The following is a 16653-nucleotide window of genomic DNA, read 5'->3' as shown; positions in this document are numbered from 1 at the left end:
GAGGCGGCTTATGGTAGAGAAATTAACATTACATTCTCTGGCAACAGCTCTGGTGAACATTCCTGCAGTCAACATGCCAATTGCACGCTCCCTGAAAACTTGAGACATCTGTAGCATTGTGTTGTGTGACAAAACTGCACATTTTAGAGTAGCCTTTTATTGTCCCCAGCACAAGGTGCATCTGTGTAATGATCATGCTGTTTAATCATCTTATTGATATGCCACACCTGTCAGGTGGATAGATTATCTTGGCAAAGGATAAATGCTCGTTAACAGGGACCAACATTTTACATGTTGTGTTTATATTTTTGTTCAGTGTTCTGAGTCTGACAATTATTTATTTTACAGTGTGCGGCCACCTCTTTTAATTGCATAATGTCAAATTTGGAAATCAAAATGTTCTCTCTTTTCCCCATGCATCTACCAGACAGGATGTAAGAGAAGAAAGTATTGTGTGGGTGACTTCCTACATGATGTCATAGCACACAAACTCCTGTATCCACATCTGTCTGACACATACTGTCTGTCTGTCTGCCAAGGCAGTTCTACTCTGTTTCTCAGAGAAACTCTGTGCTGGTATATTAGAGTGGTTGCTTGACAGTTTACTTTATGATGCATAACATTTTGCATTTTAGTCATTAAGCAGACGCTCTTATCCAGAGCGACTTACAGTTAGAGCATTCATCTTAAGATAGCTAGGTGGGACAACCACATATCACAGTAAGTACATTTTTCCTCATTAAAGTAGCTATGAGCAAAGTCTGAGCTAGTAAGGGTGGGGGGGGGTAAAGTGCGAGTGTTGGTTCACGAAAGGGATTATTTTGGAAGGGGGTGCGAGGGGGGGGTGCTGTGGGATTATTTAAGATACTCTTTGAAGAGGTAGAGTTTCAGATGTTTTCGGAAGATGGCAGGGACTCTGCTGTCCTAGCTTCAGGGGGAAGCTGGTTCCACCATTGGGATGCCAGGACAGAGAAGAGCTTGGACTGCGCTGAGCAGGAGCTGCCCTCCCATAGAGGTGGGAGGGCCAAGAGACCAGAGGTGGCAGAACACCACCTTTCATATTGTGTGTGCACATTTCAAGGTAAAGACCTACTTCAATAAGGAAAATAAGAAAATAGGTGGACTGACTAAGGTGAAAATAGGTGGACTGACTAAGGTGAAAATAGGTGGACTGACTAAGGTGAAAATAGGTGGACTGACTAAGGTGAAAATAGGTGGACTGACTAAGGTTAAAATAGCTGGACTGACTAAGCATAGCATAGAGAGCAGAGCACAGAATGACCATAGATCATAAAACTCAGTGACAGTGGGGTTGGCCTATATGACATGGGTTATGTATTACAGAACATGATATGTGTATGAGTGACCATGAAGTGTGTATTAACAGTGAGCTTGCATTACATTACCCTGATGTGTGTGCTAATGACTGTACCATATATGAGACCTGTGTTAAGACTTTCTAACCCTTATATGTGCTATGCATGTACGAGTGACGATGGTTGAGTGTAAATATGTTGCAGAGGACCCGTTCAGTGGGGGTTATGTGCTAGTGACTACAATACATGAAAACTGGGTTAAGACACTGTCTATCCTTTATAGGTGGCATTCATGTATGAGTGATCATAGTTAAGTGTCAATATTTTGCAAGAGGACCCTTCCGGTGTGCTGGTGAGCAGGTCCTGTACTGACCTGCCGTCTGTCCTCCGGTGCCTTGAGGAAGAGGGCGTTGATGAGTGCGATGGCATATGTCTGGATCTCCTGATTGGATCTAAAAGTTACATCAGACACAGCAACACCAGTTAGAAGCATCTGGTTCTAGGAATTGTCACATGGGCACAAAATGTTAAGTTGCCACTGGTTAAGTGTATTAGTACAGTACTCATAGTATTAGTCTGGGGTTCTACACTTCTAAGCTCAGTCATAATTACAAGGAGGCAGAGCAAGGCAAGGCTTGTCATCTACGCTCTATTGCACTGACGTTAGTCACGCCACTACATTTCTACACACTAACTCCGACTACATCCCCCACACAACTGTATGTGGGAGGCCCCAGTGCGTGTGTGTGTGCTCACACTTGCAGGTGTCCGATGAGCTGTCCAATGGTGATCTCCTGCGCCACCCGGTGGTAGAGGCTGTGGCTGTTGAGGACCATGCTTTCCAGGATGGCCAGTGAGCGCTGCAGGATGGACACGTCCACCATTGGCTGGTTCACGTAGCCCGCAATCTGACCAGACAAGGGAGGGAAATACTATTTTAAAATGGACACCTAAATCTAGGGTCTTGTTGATTACACCTAGGTTTATGAGGTAGATTTGAAAGCTGATTTACTAAGGTTTGAGATTAGGACTTGAAATGTATGTCTGTCAAATGACATACAGTTGGCAGTTGGATCCATATGATCCAAAAACGATCCAAACGATCCATAGCTATAGCCCATAGAAAGACACATACAGTTGAAGTCGGATGTTTACATACACTTAGGTTGGAGTTATTAAAACTCGTTTTTCAACCACTCCACAAACTTCTTGTTAACAAACTATAGTTTTGGCAAGTCGGTTAGGACATTACTTTGTGCATGACACAAGTAATTTATAAAACAATTGTTTACAGACAGATTATTTCACTTATAATTCACTGTATCACAATTCCAGTGGGTCAGATGTTTACATACACCAAGTTGACTGTGCCTTTAAACTATTAAATTATGTCATGGCTTTAGAAGCTTCTGGATAGGCTAACTGACATAATTTGAGTCAATTGGATGTGTACCTGTGGATGTATTTGAAGGACTACCTTCAAACTCAGTGCCTCTTTGCTTGACATCATGGGAAAATCAAAATAAATCAGCCAAGACCTCAGAAAAATTGGTAGACCTCCACAAGTCTGGTTCATCCTTGGGAGCAATTTCCAAACGCCTGAAGGTACCGCGTTCATCTGTACAAACAATAGTACGCAAGTATAAACCCCATGGGACCAAGCAGCCGTCATACCGCTCAGGAAGGAGACGCGTTCTGTGTCCTAGAGATGAACGTACTTTGGTGCGAAAAGTGCAAATCAATCCCAGAACAACAGCAAAGGACCTTGTGAAGATGCTGGAGGAAACAGGTACAAAAGTATCTATATCCACAGTAAAACTAGTCCTATATCGACATAACCTGAAAGGCCGCTCAGCAAGGAAGAAGCCACTGCTCCAAAACCACCATAAAAAAGCCAGACTACGGTTTGCAACTGCACATGGGGACAAAGATCGTACTTTTTGGAGAAATGTCCTCTGATCTGATGAAACAAAAATAGGTCATAATGACCATCGTTATGTTTGGAGGAAAAAGGGGGATGCTTGCAAGCCGAAGAACACCATCCCAACCGTGAAGAACGGGGGTGTCAGCATCATGCTGTGGGGGTGCTTTGCTGCAGGAGGGACTGGTGCACTTCACAAAATAGATGGCATCATGAGGAAGGAAAATTATGTGGATATATTGAAGCAACATCTCAAGACATCAGTCAGGAAGTTAAAGCTTGGTCGCAAATGGGTCTTCCAAATGGACAATGACCCCAAGCATACTTGCAAAGTTGTGGCAAAATGGCTGAAAAAGCGTGTGTGAGCAAGGAGGCCTACAAACCTGACTCAGTTACACCAGCTCTGTCTGGAGGAATGGGCCAAAATTCACCCAACTTATTGTGGGAAGCTTGTGGAAGGCTACCCGAAACGTTTGACCCAAGAAAAACAATTTAAAGGCAATGCTACCAAATAATAATTGACTGTATGTAAACTTCTGACCCACTGGGAATGTGATGAAATAAATAAAAGCTGAAATAAATAATTCTCTACTATTATTCTGACTTTTCACATTCTTAAAATAAAGTGGTGATCCTAACTGACCTAAGACAGGGAATTTTTACTAGGATTAAATGTCAGGAATTGTGAAAAACTGAGTTTAATTATATTTGGCTAAGGTGTATGTAAACTTCCGACTTCAACTGTATGACTTGTTTTCCTTGTATAGTGCTTGTTGTTGTGCAGCACGTCAGAGGACTTCATCAGGGAGAAAACTATCCACAGAAGATGCAGCTGAAAGAGCTCCAAATAACATGGGGTGTTGCTAGGTAACAGCAACCCACTCAGTTCTGGCAGCCAATGAGGGGTTGAAGGTCAAGTAATTAAAGAAAAGAGAGAAAAAAAACTAAGGGGAGGACTTCGAGATAGGCCTCAAACTACTGAAACTACCCAAACTAATATACAGACGAAAATTCACATATAAGTTTCATCAAAATAATCAAGAAATACATTACGTATTTTTTCCATTGCAGACAGTGTAGGAATCTGACATATGGGCTTCCTTATATGCCACGTTTTATGAAGAGTGGTGTGTTTTGTGGAAGTAAAGAGGCGAGTTCTAACCTGTTTGATGAAGGACAGAGAGATGAGGTCCCAGGACACGATGCCATGGTCCATCAGCTCCAGGAAGGCTGTGAGAGTGAAGGCCAGCATCTCCCCAAAGCTGAGGAGGAGAGCGCAGACTAGAGTCAGAGGACAACACTCTATACATACACTGAGTAAACAAATAGGGCCATATTCACAAACAAAGCCATAACACAACTCTCCCTATGCACCACCAACAACTACAGCCACAAACAAACAGCATGCTATCAGTATGGGGCAATCAGTGTTAGCCCACAGTAACCATCTCCGGAGAGGCTTCTAGTAGCCAGTAGAAGTACCTTTAGACCAAGGGTCTCAATCTAATTTTGCCCTGGGGGCACATAAAAAATTGACTTGTGGGCCGACTCTGGCCCGTGGGACGCCAGTTTGAGACCCCTGCTTTAGACAAATGCACATTAATGTCTATGGCTGTGGCGTGTAGCCTACAATAGACCCATGGTTTGTCTGTTTGTATGAGACTCACTGGGTGCCACTCTCCACCAGGCGCGCCAGGGTCCCAATGCCCTCCATGTTGATGAACTCGGTGGCGAAGGTGGGGTCAGCTGACAGCTTGGCCAGCTCCTTCAGGGCCTCCAGGCGGGCGTCTATGCCGTGGGACTGGATCCTGTCCAGGAGCTGCCGCGCTGCACGGGCCTATTTTTTTTTGGGGGGGGGGGGGGGGGGGGGGCAATCAGGCACGGCAATGGTGGCCATTATTGACTGTTTTTACCTGCTTTACCTCAATGACTACATTAGCTTGATGCAGGCAGCAACTGTTGCTGAGACGTCTATAACTTAGCAATAGGGTTTGTCTAATGCAGCTACCATTATTGTGCACTGCAATGCCGTCATTATATAGAGTTAATAAAATTCAGTGGGGGAAAAAAGTATTTAGTCAGCCACCAATTGTGCATGTTCTCCCACTTAAAAAGATGAGAGAGGCCTGTCATTTTCATCATAGGTACACGTCAACTATGACAGACAAAATGAGAAAAAAAATTCCAGAAAATCACATTGTAGGATTTTTAATGAATTTATTTGCAAATTATGGTGGAAAATAAGTATTTGATCAATAACAAAAGTTTCTCTATACTTTGTTATATACCCTTTGTTGGCAATGACACAGGTCAAACGTTTTCTGTAAGTCATCACAAGGTTTTCACACACTGTTGCTGGTATTTTGGCCCATTACTCCATGCAGATCTCCTCTAGAGCAGTGATGTTTTGGGGCTGTCGCTGGGCAACACAGACTTTCAACTCCCTCCAAAGATTTTCTATGGGGTTGAGATCTGGAGACTGGCTAGGCCACTCCAGGACCTTGAAATGCTTCTTACGAAGCCACTCCTTCGTTGCCCGGGCGGTGTGTTTGGGATCATTGTCATGCTGAAAGACCCAGCCACATTTCATCTTCAATGCCCTTGCTGATGGAAGGAGGTTTTCACTCAAAATCTCACGATACATGGCCCCATTCATTCTTTCCTTTACACAGATCAGTCGTCCTGGTCCCTTTGCAGAAAAACAGCCCCAAAGCATGATGTTTCAACCCCCATGCTTCACAGTAGGTATGGTGTTCTTTGGATGCAACTCAGCATTCTTTGTCCTCCAAACACGACGAGTTGAGTTTTTACCAAAACGTTATATTTTGGTTTCATCTGACCATATGACATTCTCCCAATCCTCTTCTGGATCATCCAAATGCACTCTAGCAAACTTCAGACGGGCCTGGACATGTACTGGCTTAAGCAGGGGGACACGTCTGGCACTGCAGGATTTGAGTCCCTGGCGGCGTAGTGTGTTACTGATGGTAGGCTTTGTTACTTTGGTCCCAGCTCTCTGCAGGTCATTCACTAGGTCCCCCTGTGTGGTTCTGGGATTTTTGCTCACCGTTCTTGTGATCATTTTGACCCCACGGGGTGAGATCTTGCGTGGAGCCCCAGATCGAGGGAGATTATCAGTGGTCTTGTATGTCTTCCATTTCCTAATAATTGCTCCCACAGTTGATTTCTTCAAACCAAGCTGCTTACCTATTGCAGATTCAGTCTTCCCAGCCTGGTGCAGGTCTACAATTTTGTTTCTGGTGTCCTTTGACAGCTCTTTGGTCTTGGCCATAGTGGAGTTTGGATTGTGACTGTTTGAGGTTGTGGACAGGTGTCTTTTATACTGATAACAAGTTCAAACAGGTGCCATTAATACAGGTAACGAGTGGAGGACAGAGGAGCCTCTTAAAGAAGAAGTTACAGGTCTGTGAGAGCCAGAAATCTTGCTTGTTTGTAGGTGACCAAATACTTATTTTCCACCATAATTTGCAAATAAATTCATTAAAAATCCTACAATGTGATTTTCTGGAAAAAAAATTCTCATTTTGTCTGTCATAGTTGACGTGTACCTATGATGAAAATTACAGGCCTCTCTCATCTTTTTAAGTGGGAGAACTTGCACAATTGGTGGCTGACTAAATACTTTTTTCCCCCACTGTATACCTAAGAAATACTGGTAATTTATATGAAAAAAAAGAGAAAAGAACTGCATGTACAAGAAGAGAAAGTGTCTCACAGGAGATATGGCTAATCGAAGGATGGTTCCATTCTTGATTTCACTACGGCTCTGGAAAGAAATAAAATGAAATTGTGAACATTGCTACTACCACAGCACTTCTCTAGAGTCATTGGTAATATGCCATAGTAACAGTAACATACTAAGGAACCATGTAGTGTATTACAGTGAAGAATTGTAAACAGCACTTTATATATGCCAAGGTGCTGAGGCTCACCTGCTCAGTAATGTAGAGCTGAGGACCGTCAGCATAACGCAGGGCAAACTGCTCCGAGCCAGACAGAGACCAGCTGTGGACACACACACATGCACATGCACAAAATCTATTTAAAAGTAGGTGACTGAATTCACCAATATTCCACTCAATACCGAGTGCACTGACCTCCCTAAACATGAGGCAGACAGAAGCTAAACCCACACATTTCTCAATAAGACCTACTACTATAATGCTGTGCGTTTGTTTTTCCAACCTACAGAAAATACCATGTGCATAAGGTTTACAAAAGTCATTATCGGAGCCTGCAGCATTTCTATTTGCCAGAAGATCAGATGGAGAAGACTGCACAAGGAGATATTCAGTGGGTGTTAAGTGTTAGAAAACAAATGTAATGCATTCAGATGTGAGAGAGGGAGACAGCGAGGGAGTGGGAGGAAGCATTGGAGAGAGAGGAGAAGTAGGAAGTTAGAAAAAGTCTCAGTATTCATGATGGACAGACAAGGTGGATCAGGAGACAAAGGAAATGGAAAGACAATGAGAGGAGGCACTCGGGGAGAACGAGTCAGAAAGAGAAATATGAACATTCAGACAAACGGGGACAAAAAGTGAAAAAGAGAGAGAAATCAAAATGTTTATGAAAGCATAAAAACACGTCTGGCCCCTATCTGTGAGCCACTACACCTATTATTTTTAGTGTAAGAACGCCTTTTAGAAACGGACATGAGAGACAGAGAGGTGGATGGGACAGAGAGAGGGAGGGAGAATGGATGAATATAACTAACTCCAATAGTCAGATATCAGCTTAGCCAAACGAATTTAACCCCTAAGCACACTTACTTAGACTGTGTCTGGCCTAAGTGCAGATTAAGGTCACCTTGGATGCGTCCCAAATGGCACCCTATTCCCTAGATATTTAGGGAATAGGGTGCCATTTGGGACGTAGTCCTTGTGTGGCATACTTTGGATTTAGTGAGTGAAGCCTGAGTATTGGCTAGAGGTTGTGTCTGTTTATTGGCAGTGGTACAGTGGGGAAAAAAAGTATTTAGTCAGCCACCAATTGTGCAAGTTCTCCCACTTAAAAAGATGAGAGAGGCCTGTACTTTTCATCATAGGTACACGTCAACTATGACAGACAAAATATTTTTTTTTCCAGAAAATCACATTGTAGGATTTTTAATGAATTTATTTGCAAATTATGGTGGAAAATAAGTATTTGGTCAATAACAAAAGTTTCTCAATACTTTGTTATATACACTTTGTTGGCAATGACACAGGTCAAACGTTTTCTGTAAGTCTAAAGTTTTCACACACTGTTGCTGGTATTTTGGCCCATTACTCCATGCAGATCTCCTCTAGAGCAGTGATGTTTTGGGGCTGTCGCTGGGCAACACGGACTTTCAACTCCCTCCAAAGATTTTCTATGGGGTTGAGATCTGGAGACTGGCTAGGCCACTCCAGGACCTTGAAATGCTTCTTACGAAGCCACTCCTTCGTTGCCCGGGCGGTGTGTTTGGGATCATTGTCATGCTGAAAGACCCAGCCACGTTTCATCTTCAATGCCCTTGCTGATGGAAGGAGGTTTTCACTCAAAATCTCTTCTGGATCATCCAAATGCACTCTAGCAAACTTCAGATGGGCCTGGACATGTACTGGCATAAGCAGGGGGACACATCTGGCACTGCAGGATTTGAGTCCCTGGCGGCGTAGTGTGTTACTGATGGTAGGCTTTGTTATTTTGGTCCCAGCTCTCTGCAGGTCATTCACTAGGTCCCCCCGTGTGGTTCTGGGATTTTTGCTCACCGTTCTTTTGATCATTTTGACCCCACGGGGTGAGATCTTGCGTGGAGCCCCAGATCGAGGGAGATTATCAGTGGTCTTGTATGTCTTCCATTTCCTAATAATTGCTCCCACAGTTGATTTCTTCAAACCAAGCTGCTTACCTATTGCAGATTCAGTCTCCCCAGCCTGGTGCAGGTCTACAATTTTGTTTCTGGTGTCCTTTGACAGCTCTTTGGTCTTGGCCATAGTGGAGTTTGGAGTGTGACTGTTTGAGGTTGTGGACAGGTGTCTTTTATACTGATAACAAGTTCAAACAGGTGCCATTAATACAGGTAACGAGTGGAGGACAGAGGAGCCTCTTAAAGAAGAAGTTACAGGTCTGTGAGAGCCAGAAATCTTGCTTGTTTGTAGGTGACCAAATACTTATTTTCCACCATAATTTGTAAATAAATTCATTAAAAATCCTACAATGTGATTTTCTGGAAAAAAAATCTAATTTTGTCTGTCAAAGTTGACGTGTACCTATGATGAAAATTACAGGCCTCTCTAATCTTTTTAAGTGGGAGAACTTGCACAATTGGTGGCTGACTAAATACTTTTTTTCCCCACTGTATGTGAGTAAGCTCTGAAAGGGTGGAGTACCAGAGCATTTATGTGTCACTGGGGATTACGCTGAAATGCCTGGTATTTTATTGAATAAATATCTGCACCTAATGCAAAATCATTCTGAACTTGTACAATTACGTAGCATAGTGAATCAGTATAGCGTCACTAGAATCAATTGGTATGATGGAGCAAGAATGTAGAAGGCATTCAAATGGGATTTGTTATTGTGTGCAGAACCTTCAGCAGTATGCCAATAGGTAGTCAGTTACTCCAAACTGTTCAATTTCTACACAGGATAATATATAATATATATACAGTGTCTTCAGAAAGTAGTCACACCCTTTGACTTTTTCCACAGTTTGTTGTGTTACAGCCTGAATTTAAAATGGATTAAAATGAGATTTTGTGTCACTGGCCTAAAACTGAGGATGGATCTACAACATTGTAGTTACTCCACAATACTAACCTAAATGACAGAGTGAAAATGAGGAAGCCTGTACAGAATAAGAAATGGCTAATAAATGTCCTGTCACTTTATGTCCTGAATACAAAGCGTTATGTTTGGGGCAAATCCAACACAACACATCACTGAGTACCACTCTTCATATTTTCAAGCAGGGTGGTGGCTGCATCATGTTAGGTTGTATGCTTGTCATCGGCAAGGACTAGGGAGTTTTTATGATAAGAAACGGAATAGAGCTAAGCACAGGCAAAATCCTAGAGGAAAACCTGGTTCAGTCTGCTTTCCAACAGACACTGGGAGACAAATTAACCTTCAAGCAGGACAATAACCTAATACACAAGGCCAAATATACACTGGAATTACCAAGACAACATTCCATGTTCATGAGTGGCCTATTTACAGTTTTGACTTAAATTAGCTTTAAAATCTATGGACTTGAAAATGGCTGTCTAGCAATGATCAACAACCAACTTTACAGAGCTTGAAGAATTTTTGTAAGAATATCTGCAAATATTGTACAATCCAGGTATGCAAAACTCTTAGAGACTTATCCAGAAAGACTCACAGCTGTAATCGCTGCCAAAGGTGATTCTAACATGTATTTACTCAGGTGTGTGAATACTTATGTAAATGAGACATTTCTGTATTTCATTTTCAAACAATTTGAAAACATTTTCTAAAACCCTGTTTTCACTTTGTCATTCTGGGCTATTGTGTACAGATGGATTCAGGCTGTAACAACTACATGTGGAATAAGTCAAGGGGTATGAATACTTTCTGAAGGCACTGTTTGTCGTTGGCTACAGCTAGAAATGCTGCAGGTGTCATTTGGTTAGCTAGCAAGAAATGTGAATCGCTTTGTTAGCTAGCTGTGGATAACGACTGTTATCCACAGTTAGCATACTATATCTCTTAGTTGTCAATCAAATGTATTTGGCATCGATCAAATGGGCGGGCAGGCCAGTTCCCATTCAGTTGTCAAAACATGGGTTGGGACAAGCATGCATTGGCAGCAAACTGCAGAAGGACGAGCAGGATATTATTCCCCATCGTTTATCGGCCAACTAGCTGAAAACGTTTGAGAGGGTTTATCTAAGGTTCCCTCGTTAGATTTTAGCTCATCTCGCTCTGGCTAGCGTTAGTTGTTGATCTTGTTGTTGTTGATGAGCATAGGCAACTGAGGGAGAGATAGCCTACCTTTTCATGGTTGTTTGATCAATAGGTTTGTGAAGTTCCCAAATGTAAGAGGACTCCCGTGGTATTTACATATTTGCAGAAATCCATTCAGGTGTATTTTGTGGCTTTTGGCGAATATTTTCTAATGATCTAAAGTCACGCTGTTGCTACTGCCTGTAAACACACAGTCCAGTTCAAAGTGAATGATGGCAGGCCCGTATGGCAAATGGCTTATTTGCATATAGGCCTACTGTGGCTCTGATTGGCTATGTCGCACCGGTCTGCATAGACACCGGTATTGGACAGGACAGATGTTTTTATTCGGTTTTATTACTGCAGTGTATTAATTGTCCAAACACAAGGCCGCTTTCCCACTCTATATTGCTATAGAATTTTCACAAATGCCTTACTATACGTCATTCCCAAACATTCTATGAATTGATGACATGAAAATGACCATATCTAAGTGCTCGCTATCTAAGTGTGAAAAAAAGGTGTCATATTCTTCCTGGGGATATGAACAGATTTTAATAAGATTTCATTTTGCTAAAATGCTGTCAGTTCCACTTTAATGATATAAAGCAAAATTATATAATACGAATTCTGGCATGAAGAACATGTGTGATCCAGTCCATGTGTAATGGCTCATACTAATGTTTCTCTGTGTGTTCTTATTATGGACCTGCTATACATCTGGCTACCACTGAGTCCGTCTAGCTAGCACTAGTCTTACGTAAGTGAACGCAGGGTGTGTGTGTTCATATCACACACATATATAAATCAGTCATAAACATTGTGCCGCCATTAGCTCCAGCGAGAGCAGAAACAGCTGGGTGTGGAGCTGGTGCTTACCCATCACACACCTCCCGTATGATAGATGACAGGGGCTTCTTCTGCAAAACACACAACAGACAAAAAAACTGTCAAACTCTGCAAAGCCACTGCAATCACAGGATAGTTGCTGATTGGTCAGAAAATACCCTTTTATAACTTTAACAATGGTTCTCACTCCTTGCTTTGCTTGGCTTTCATCAGAGGAAAATAAACGTTGATGGATTTGTTGGTGGGTAGGCGCCATTGAAATTGTGTTGGACAAAATCAAATCCACTGTATTGTGTTGCAGCAACATACAGAGAAATAAGATATGTGCTAGAGCTAGACTGACCAACAAAATCTCAGTGATGTAGTTTATGCTTGTCTGAGAAGAAAAAACATACTGTAGCTGTCTTTTCCCTTCAATTATTTAATGTGGAGTCTCTTGAGTTTAAAGTAGCTGGCACAGGGAAAACAGACTTCAATAAAAAGTTTGGTTGAAGGGCCTCCCGAGTGGCGCAGCGGTCTAAGGCTCTGCATCGCAGTGCTAGAGACGTCACTCCAGTCCCTGGTTCGATCCCGGGCTGTATCACAACCGGCCGTGACCGGGAGTCCCATAGGGCGGCCCAGTGTCGTCCGGGTTAGGGGAGGGTTTGGCCAGGGGGGCTTTACTTGGCTCATCGCGCTCTAGCAACTCCTTGTGGCGGGCCGGGTGCCTGCAGGCTGACCTCGATCGTCAGTTGAACAGTGTTTCCTCTGACACATTGGTGCGGCTGGCTTCCGGGTTAAGCGGGCAGGTGTTAAGTGCGGTTCGGCAGGTCATGTTTTGGAGGACGCATGACTCGACCTTCGCCTCCGCCGCCCGTTGGGGAGTTGCAGCGATGAGACAAGATCAAAATTGGGGAGAAAATGGGGTTAAACAAATATACAAATGAAATTGGGTTGAGTAGACAGAGTGGAGGATTGATGCTGTTAAGGACAAGACAGACCAACAGAAACATCAGCATTGCACAGCGGCTGGCCGTCCTATCGCCTCTGACCACAGAGGCTGTCATTTTCTGTTCATTTCTCTACGATTCTACATGTTGAATCGCCAATGTTCGTCGATACCCAGCAGGCAATCTACAGCGCACAACCGATGTTCGTGTTGGTCTGTCTTGTCCTTGAGTGATGTTTTTAGACTGGACACTGACCTGGTCAATCTCGATGAGCTGGGCGTTGGCACCGGGCCACTCGATGGCCACCTTGACAATGTCAGAGGGGGGTGGCATGGCTGCTGTCCTCTCACACACCACTGGAGGACAGACATCACAGAGAAGAAGAAACAGCACCTTATTACTGTTACATTATTAGATATATGGATCCCACTTCTGCCACCATGACCACGTTATGGTAGCTTAGTGGTTAAGAGCGTTGTGCCAGTAACCGAAAGGTCGCTGGTTCTAATCCCCGAGCCGACTAGGTGAAAAATCTGTCGATGTGCCCTTGAGCAAGGCACTTAACCCTAATTGCTCCTGTAAGTCGCTCTGGATAAGAGCGTCTGCTAAATAAAAAAATTAAAAAACATGTTGGCATTAATGTTTGACAGCAATAGTTAAATCACTCATTCTGTGGGCCCACATGTGGCTTAAAACACCATGAAACCTGTCGCAAAGTATTGTTCTAGAACGGCCTGTTCCTTACTATTGGCACAAGGTCAGACGAGTACCCTTCTCTTCATTGCCAAACAACAGTATCCATTCAATTTGGTCTCATTACAGTCCAGTTTGCCCTAGCCCATCTTAGGTATAGCCTTCCCCACATGACAATACAAGGCTTTTATGAGAGTGTGTTAGGGTAGAAAGATGGGACCAGGACCGCTTTTACGGCTGTAGTGGCTTGCGGCAGCGTCTATCAGTGCAATTAAATCCTCATATTTAATACCCGAGGTGCTTGTAGCTACACACTTTGTATGCCCATTAGCTAAATCCACTTAAAATAGGAATTTTAACAGCCTGACGGATGATGGTCTGGGCCATCGATGGGGAGACGAGGGCTTTTATGTGGACGTCCTCTAAATATCAGTGGCCAGGGGTTTTCAACATCAAAGCCCTAGACCACCAAGTGGAAAACAGGCTGATACTATGCAGCCTGAACTAAACTTCAGCTCTGTGTCACTGACAGAAATAGTCTAGCACTAAAACCAGATGACCATTTGACAAAGAAAAACATCCCATGTCTTGCTGTTTAAATACACATTGTTTTGTCTGTCTGTGTTTACTCCACTATATGGTCACATTCTCTGTTGTTGCCGACAGAAACATAGAAACATTTTCATTCATCAACATTGTATTCAGACGCCTACAGAACCTTTCGAGATTCTTTCTGCGCATTTCTGTCCAGCAAATGTGTATGCAGGCACACACACGCACGATCACACGCACAAGCACTGCATCTGGGGTAGTTAGAAACAGTAGGTTTCACATATCCACATCGCTGGTAGGCTCAGTCCTTCCAGTCAGGAGCCCTAGCACCTGGTGGGCTGGGTTGGTTTACCACAGCTCCCTGATCTACAGCAGATAAAACAGCACCACAGCTCCCTGATCTACAGCAGATAAAACAGCACCACAGCTCCCTGATCTATTGCAGATAAAACAGCACCACAGCTCCCTGATCTATTGCAGATAAAACAGCACCACAGCTCCCTGATCTACTACAGATACAACAGCACCACCGCTCCCTGATCTACTGCAGATAAAACAGCACCACAGCTCCCTGATCTATCGCAGATACAACAGCACCACAGCTCTCCAATCTACTGCAGATACAACAGCACCACAGTTCCCTGATCTACTGCAGATACAACAGCACCCCGATCTACTGCAGATACAACAGCACCGCAGCTCCCTGATCTACTGCAGATACAACAGCTCCCTGATCTACTGCAGATACAACAGCTCCCTGATCTACTGCAGATAAAACAGCACCACAGCTCCCTGGTCTACTGCAGATACAACAGCACCACAGCTCCCTGATCTACTGCAGATACAACAGCTCCCTGATCTACTGCAGATACAACAGCACCACAGCTCCCTGATCTACTGCAGATACAACAGCACCACAGCTCCCTGATCCACTGCAGATACAACAGCACCACAGCTCCCTGGTCTACTGCAGATACAACAGCACCACAGCTCCCTGATCTACTGCAGATACAACAGCTCCCTGATCTACTGCAGATACAACAGCACCACAGCTCCCTGATCTACTGCAGATACAACAGCACCACAGCTCCCTGATCTACTGCAGATACAACAGCACCACAGCTCCCTGATCTACTGCAGATACAACAGCACCACAGCTCCCTGATCTACTGCAGATACAACAGCACCACAGCTCCCTGATCTACTGCAGATACAACAGCACCACAGCTCCCTGATCTACTGCAGATACAACAGCTCCCTGATCTACTGCAGATACAACAGCTCCCTGATCTACTGCAGATACAACAGCTCCCTGATCTACTGCAGATACAACAGCTCCCTGATCTACTGCAGATACAACAGCTCCCTGATCTACTGCAGATACAACAGCACCACAGCTCCCCGATCTACTGCAGATACAACAGCACCCCGATCTACTGCAGATACAACAGCACCCCGATCTACTGCAGATACAACAGCCCCACAATATACTGCAGATAAAACAGCACCACAGAGCTCAGGTTTACCCCTGCTAGCCTCCCTATTCTAAATCCACAGGGATTATTTGCTCTGCGCTTGGCTGTCGTCAGGCAGTGCGATGACAGATGAGTGTGCATCAAAGGAGTAGAAATCAGTTCCAACAGAGGGCATTTTACTGGGGAACCACACAACGCATAATCAAGCAGTGCTTTTCACTGCACGGTACAGATGTCGGCACTCTCTGAACCAACACTTTTTGTTGAGTCTTCGGCGGTGGGAGGAGAGGAGGTTGTTAAGGGGGCTTTTTTGGGTTCCAAAAACTGGTTTGTTTTGGGAAATGTCTGTACACTGTCTTTTGCCAAACGCACAATGCCTGGAAGACATCCAAAGACATCAGTGAACAACCCTTCTCCCAGAATTCCCTCTGTCTCCGGGGGCCCCACTCTGGCTGGGAAGGCAGTTGGTGGGTTGACATGGCCGTGGTTAAAAGTGTCCCTGTTTGTTTGCCTTGGTTCTCTTGCTGTTTTCTATAGACAGTTTTCAAGAGGGATATTTTCAAAGCAGACACAATATCAGAGTATTTCCAGGTCCAGTGAACTAATAAATTCAAGCACCAGTTTTATTATCGATTGATCATACTGAAAATATATTGTACTGCAAAGACAGTTCAATTCATAAATCATAATCTGTGATTATTATTCTGCAGTAGTTGCCTAATGATCAACTGAAGTGGTCTGTGCAACACTTGTTTACTTTCTTGAGGAAAATGTAATTCCATTCGTAACACCTCTAATAACAAGCTGGGTCCATTCAATATCGCCTTTGAATAAAGTATTACCTCTGCTCTCATATCTTGCAATAATATCCATACATGAGGAGACTCTCCTGGTTATGCAACTCAAGGGGATAGGAGAATTTTGAGAAATGAGAACAAGTCAAACCACAATCAGTGATGAGACTTGCC

General features: G+C 43.7%; 1 protein-coding gene across 5 annotated transcripts in view; it reads right to left on the bottom strand.

The window, feature by feature from the left end:
- LOC311133803 (engulfment and cell motility protein 2) overlaps window positions 1-16653 on the bottom strand; it is a 29764-nt gene that overhangs the window by 9433 nt on the left and 3678 nt on the right. For 2 of the 5 annotated variants that reach the window (XR_014613631.1, XM_084167377.1), the window contains exons 3-10: window positions 13221-13321; window positions 12067-12107; window positions 7191-7263; window positions 6974-7024; window positions 4905-5074; window positions 4400-4499; window positions 2073-2224; window positions 1690-1768 (exon numbers count right to left, since the gene is read on the bottom strand). Coding sequence is in view for 4 of the 5 variants with exons in the window: in XM_084167377.1 (XP_084023503.1) it covers window positions 1690-1768; window positions 2073-2224; window positions 4400-4499; window positions 4905-5074; window positions 6974-7024; window positions 7191-7263; window positions 12067-12107; window positions 13221-13298 (744 nt within the window). In the remaining variant the exon portion in view is untranslated. Of the gene's footprint in view, window positions 1-1689; window positions 1769-2072; window positions 2225-4399; window positions 4500-4904; window positions 5075-6973; window positions 7025-7190; window positions 7264-12066; window positions 12108-13220; window positions 13322-16653 lie in introns of those variants that run through there. The other 3 variants (XM_084167378.1, XM_084167380.1, XM_084167379.1) reach the window with 2 other exon arrangements.

This window comes from Coregonus lavaretus (genome assembly GCF_964263955.1).
Source record: "Coregonus lavaretus genome assembly, chromosome: 8".
In the NCBI taxonomy this organism is placed as follows: Eukaryota; Metazoa; Chordata; class Actinopteri; order Salmoniformes; family Salmonidae; genus Coregonus; species Coregonus lavaretus.
This window is presented reverse-complemented; position numbering and strand designations above follow the sequence as displayed.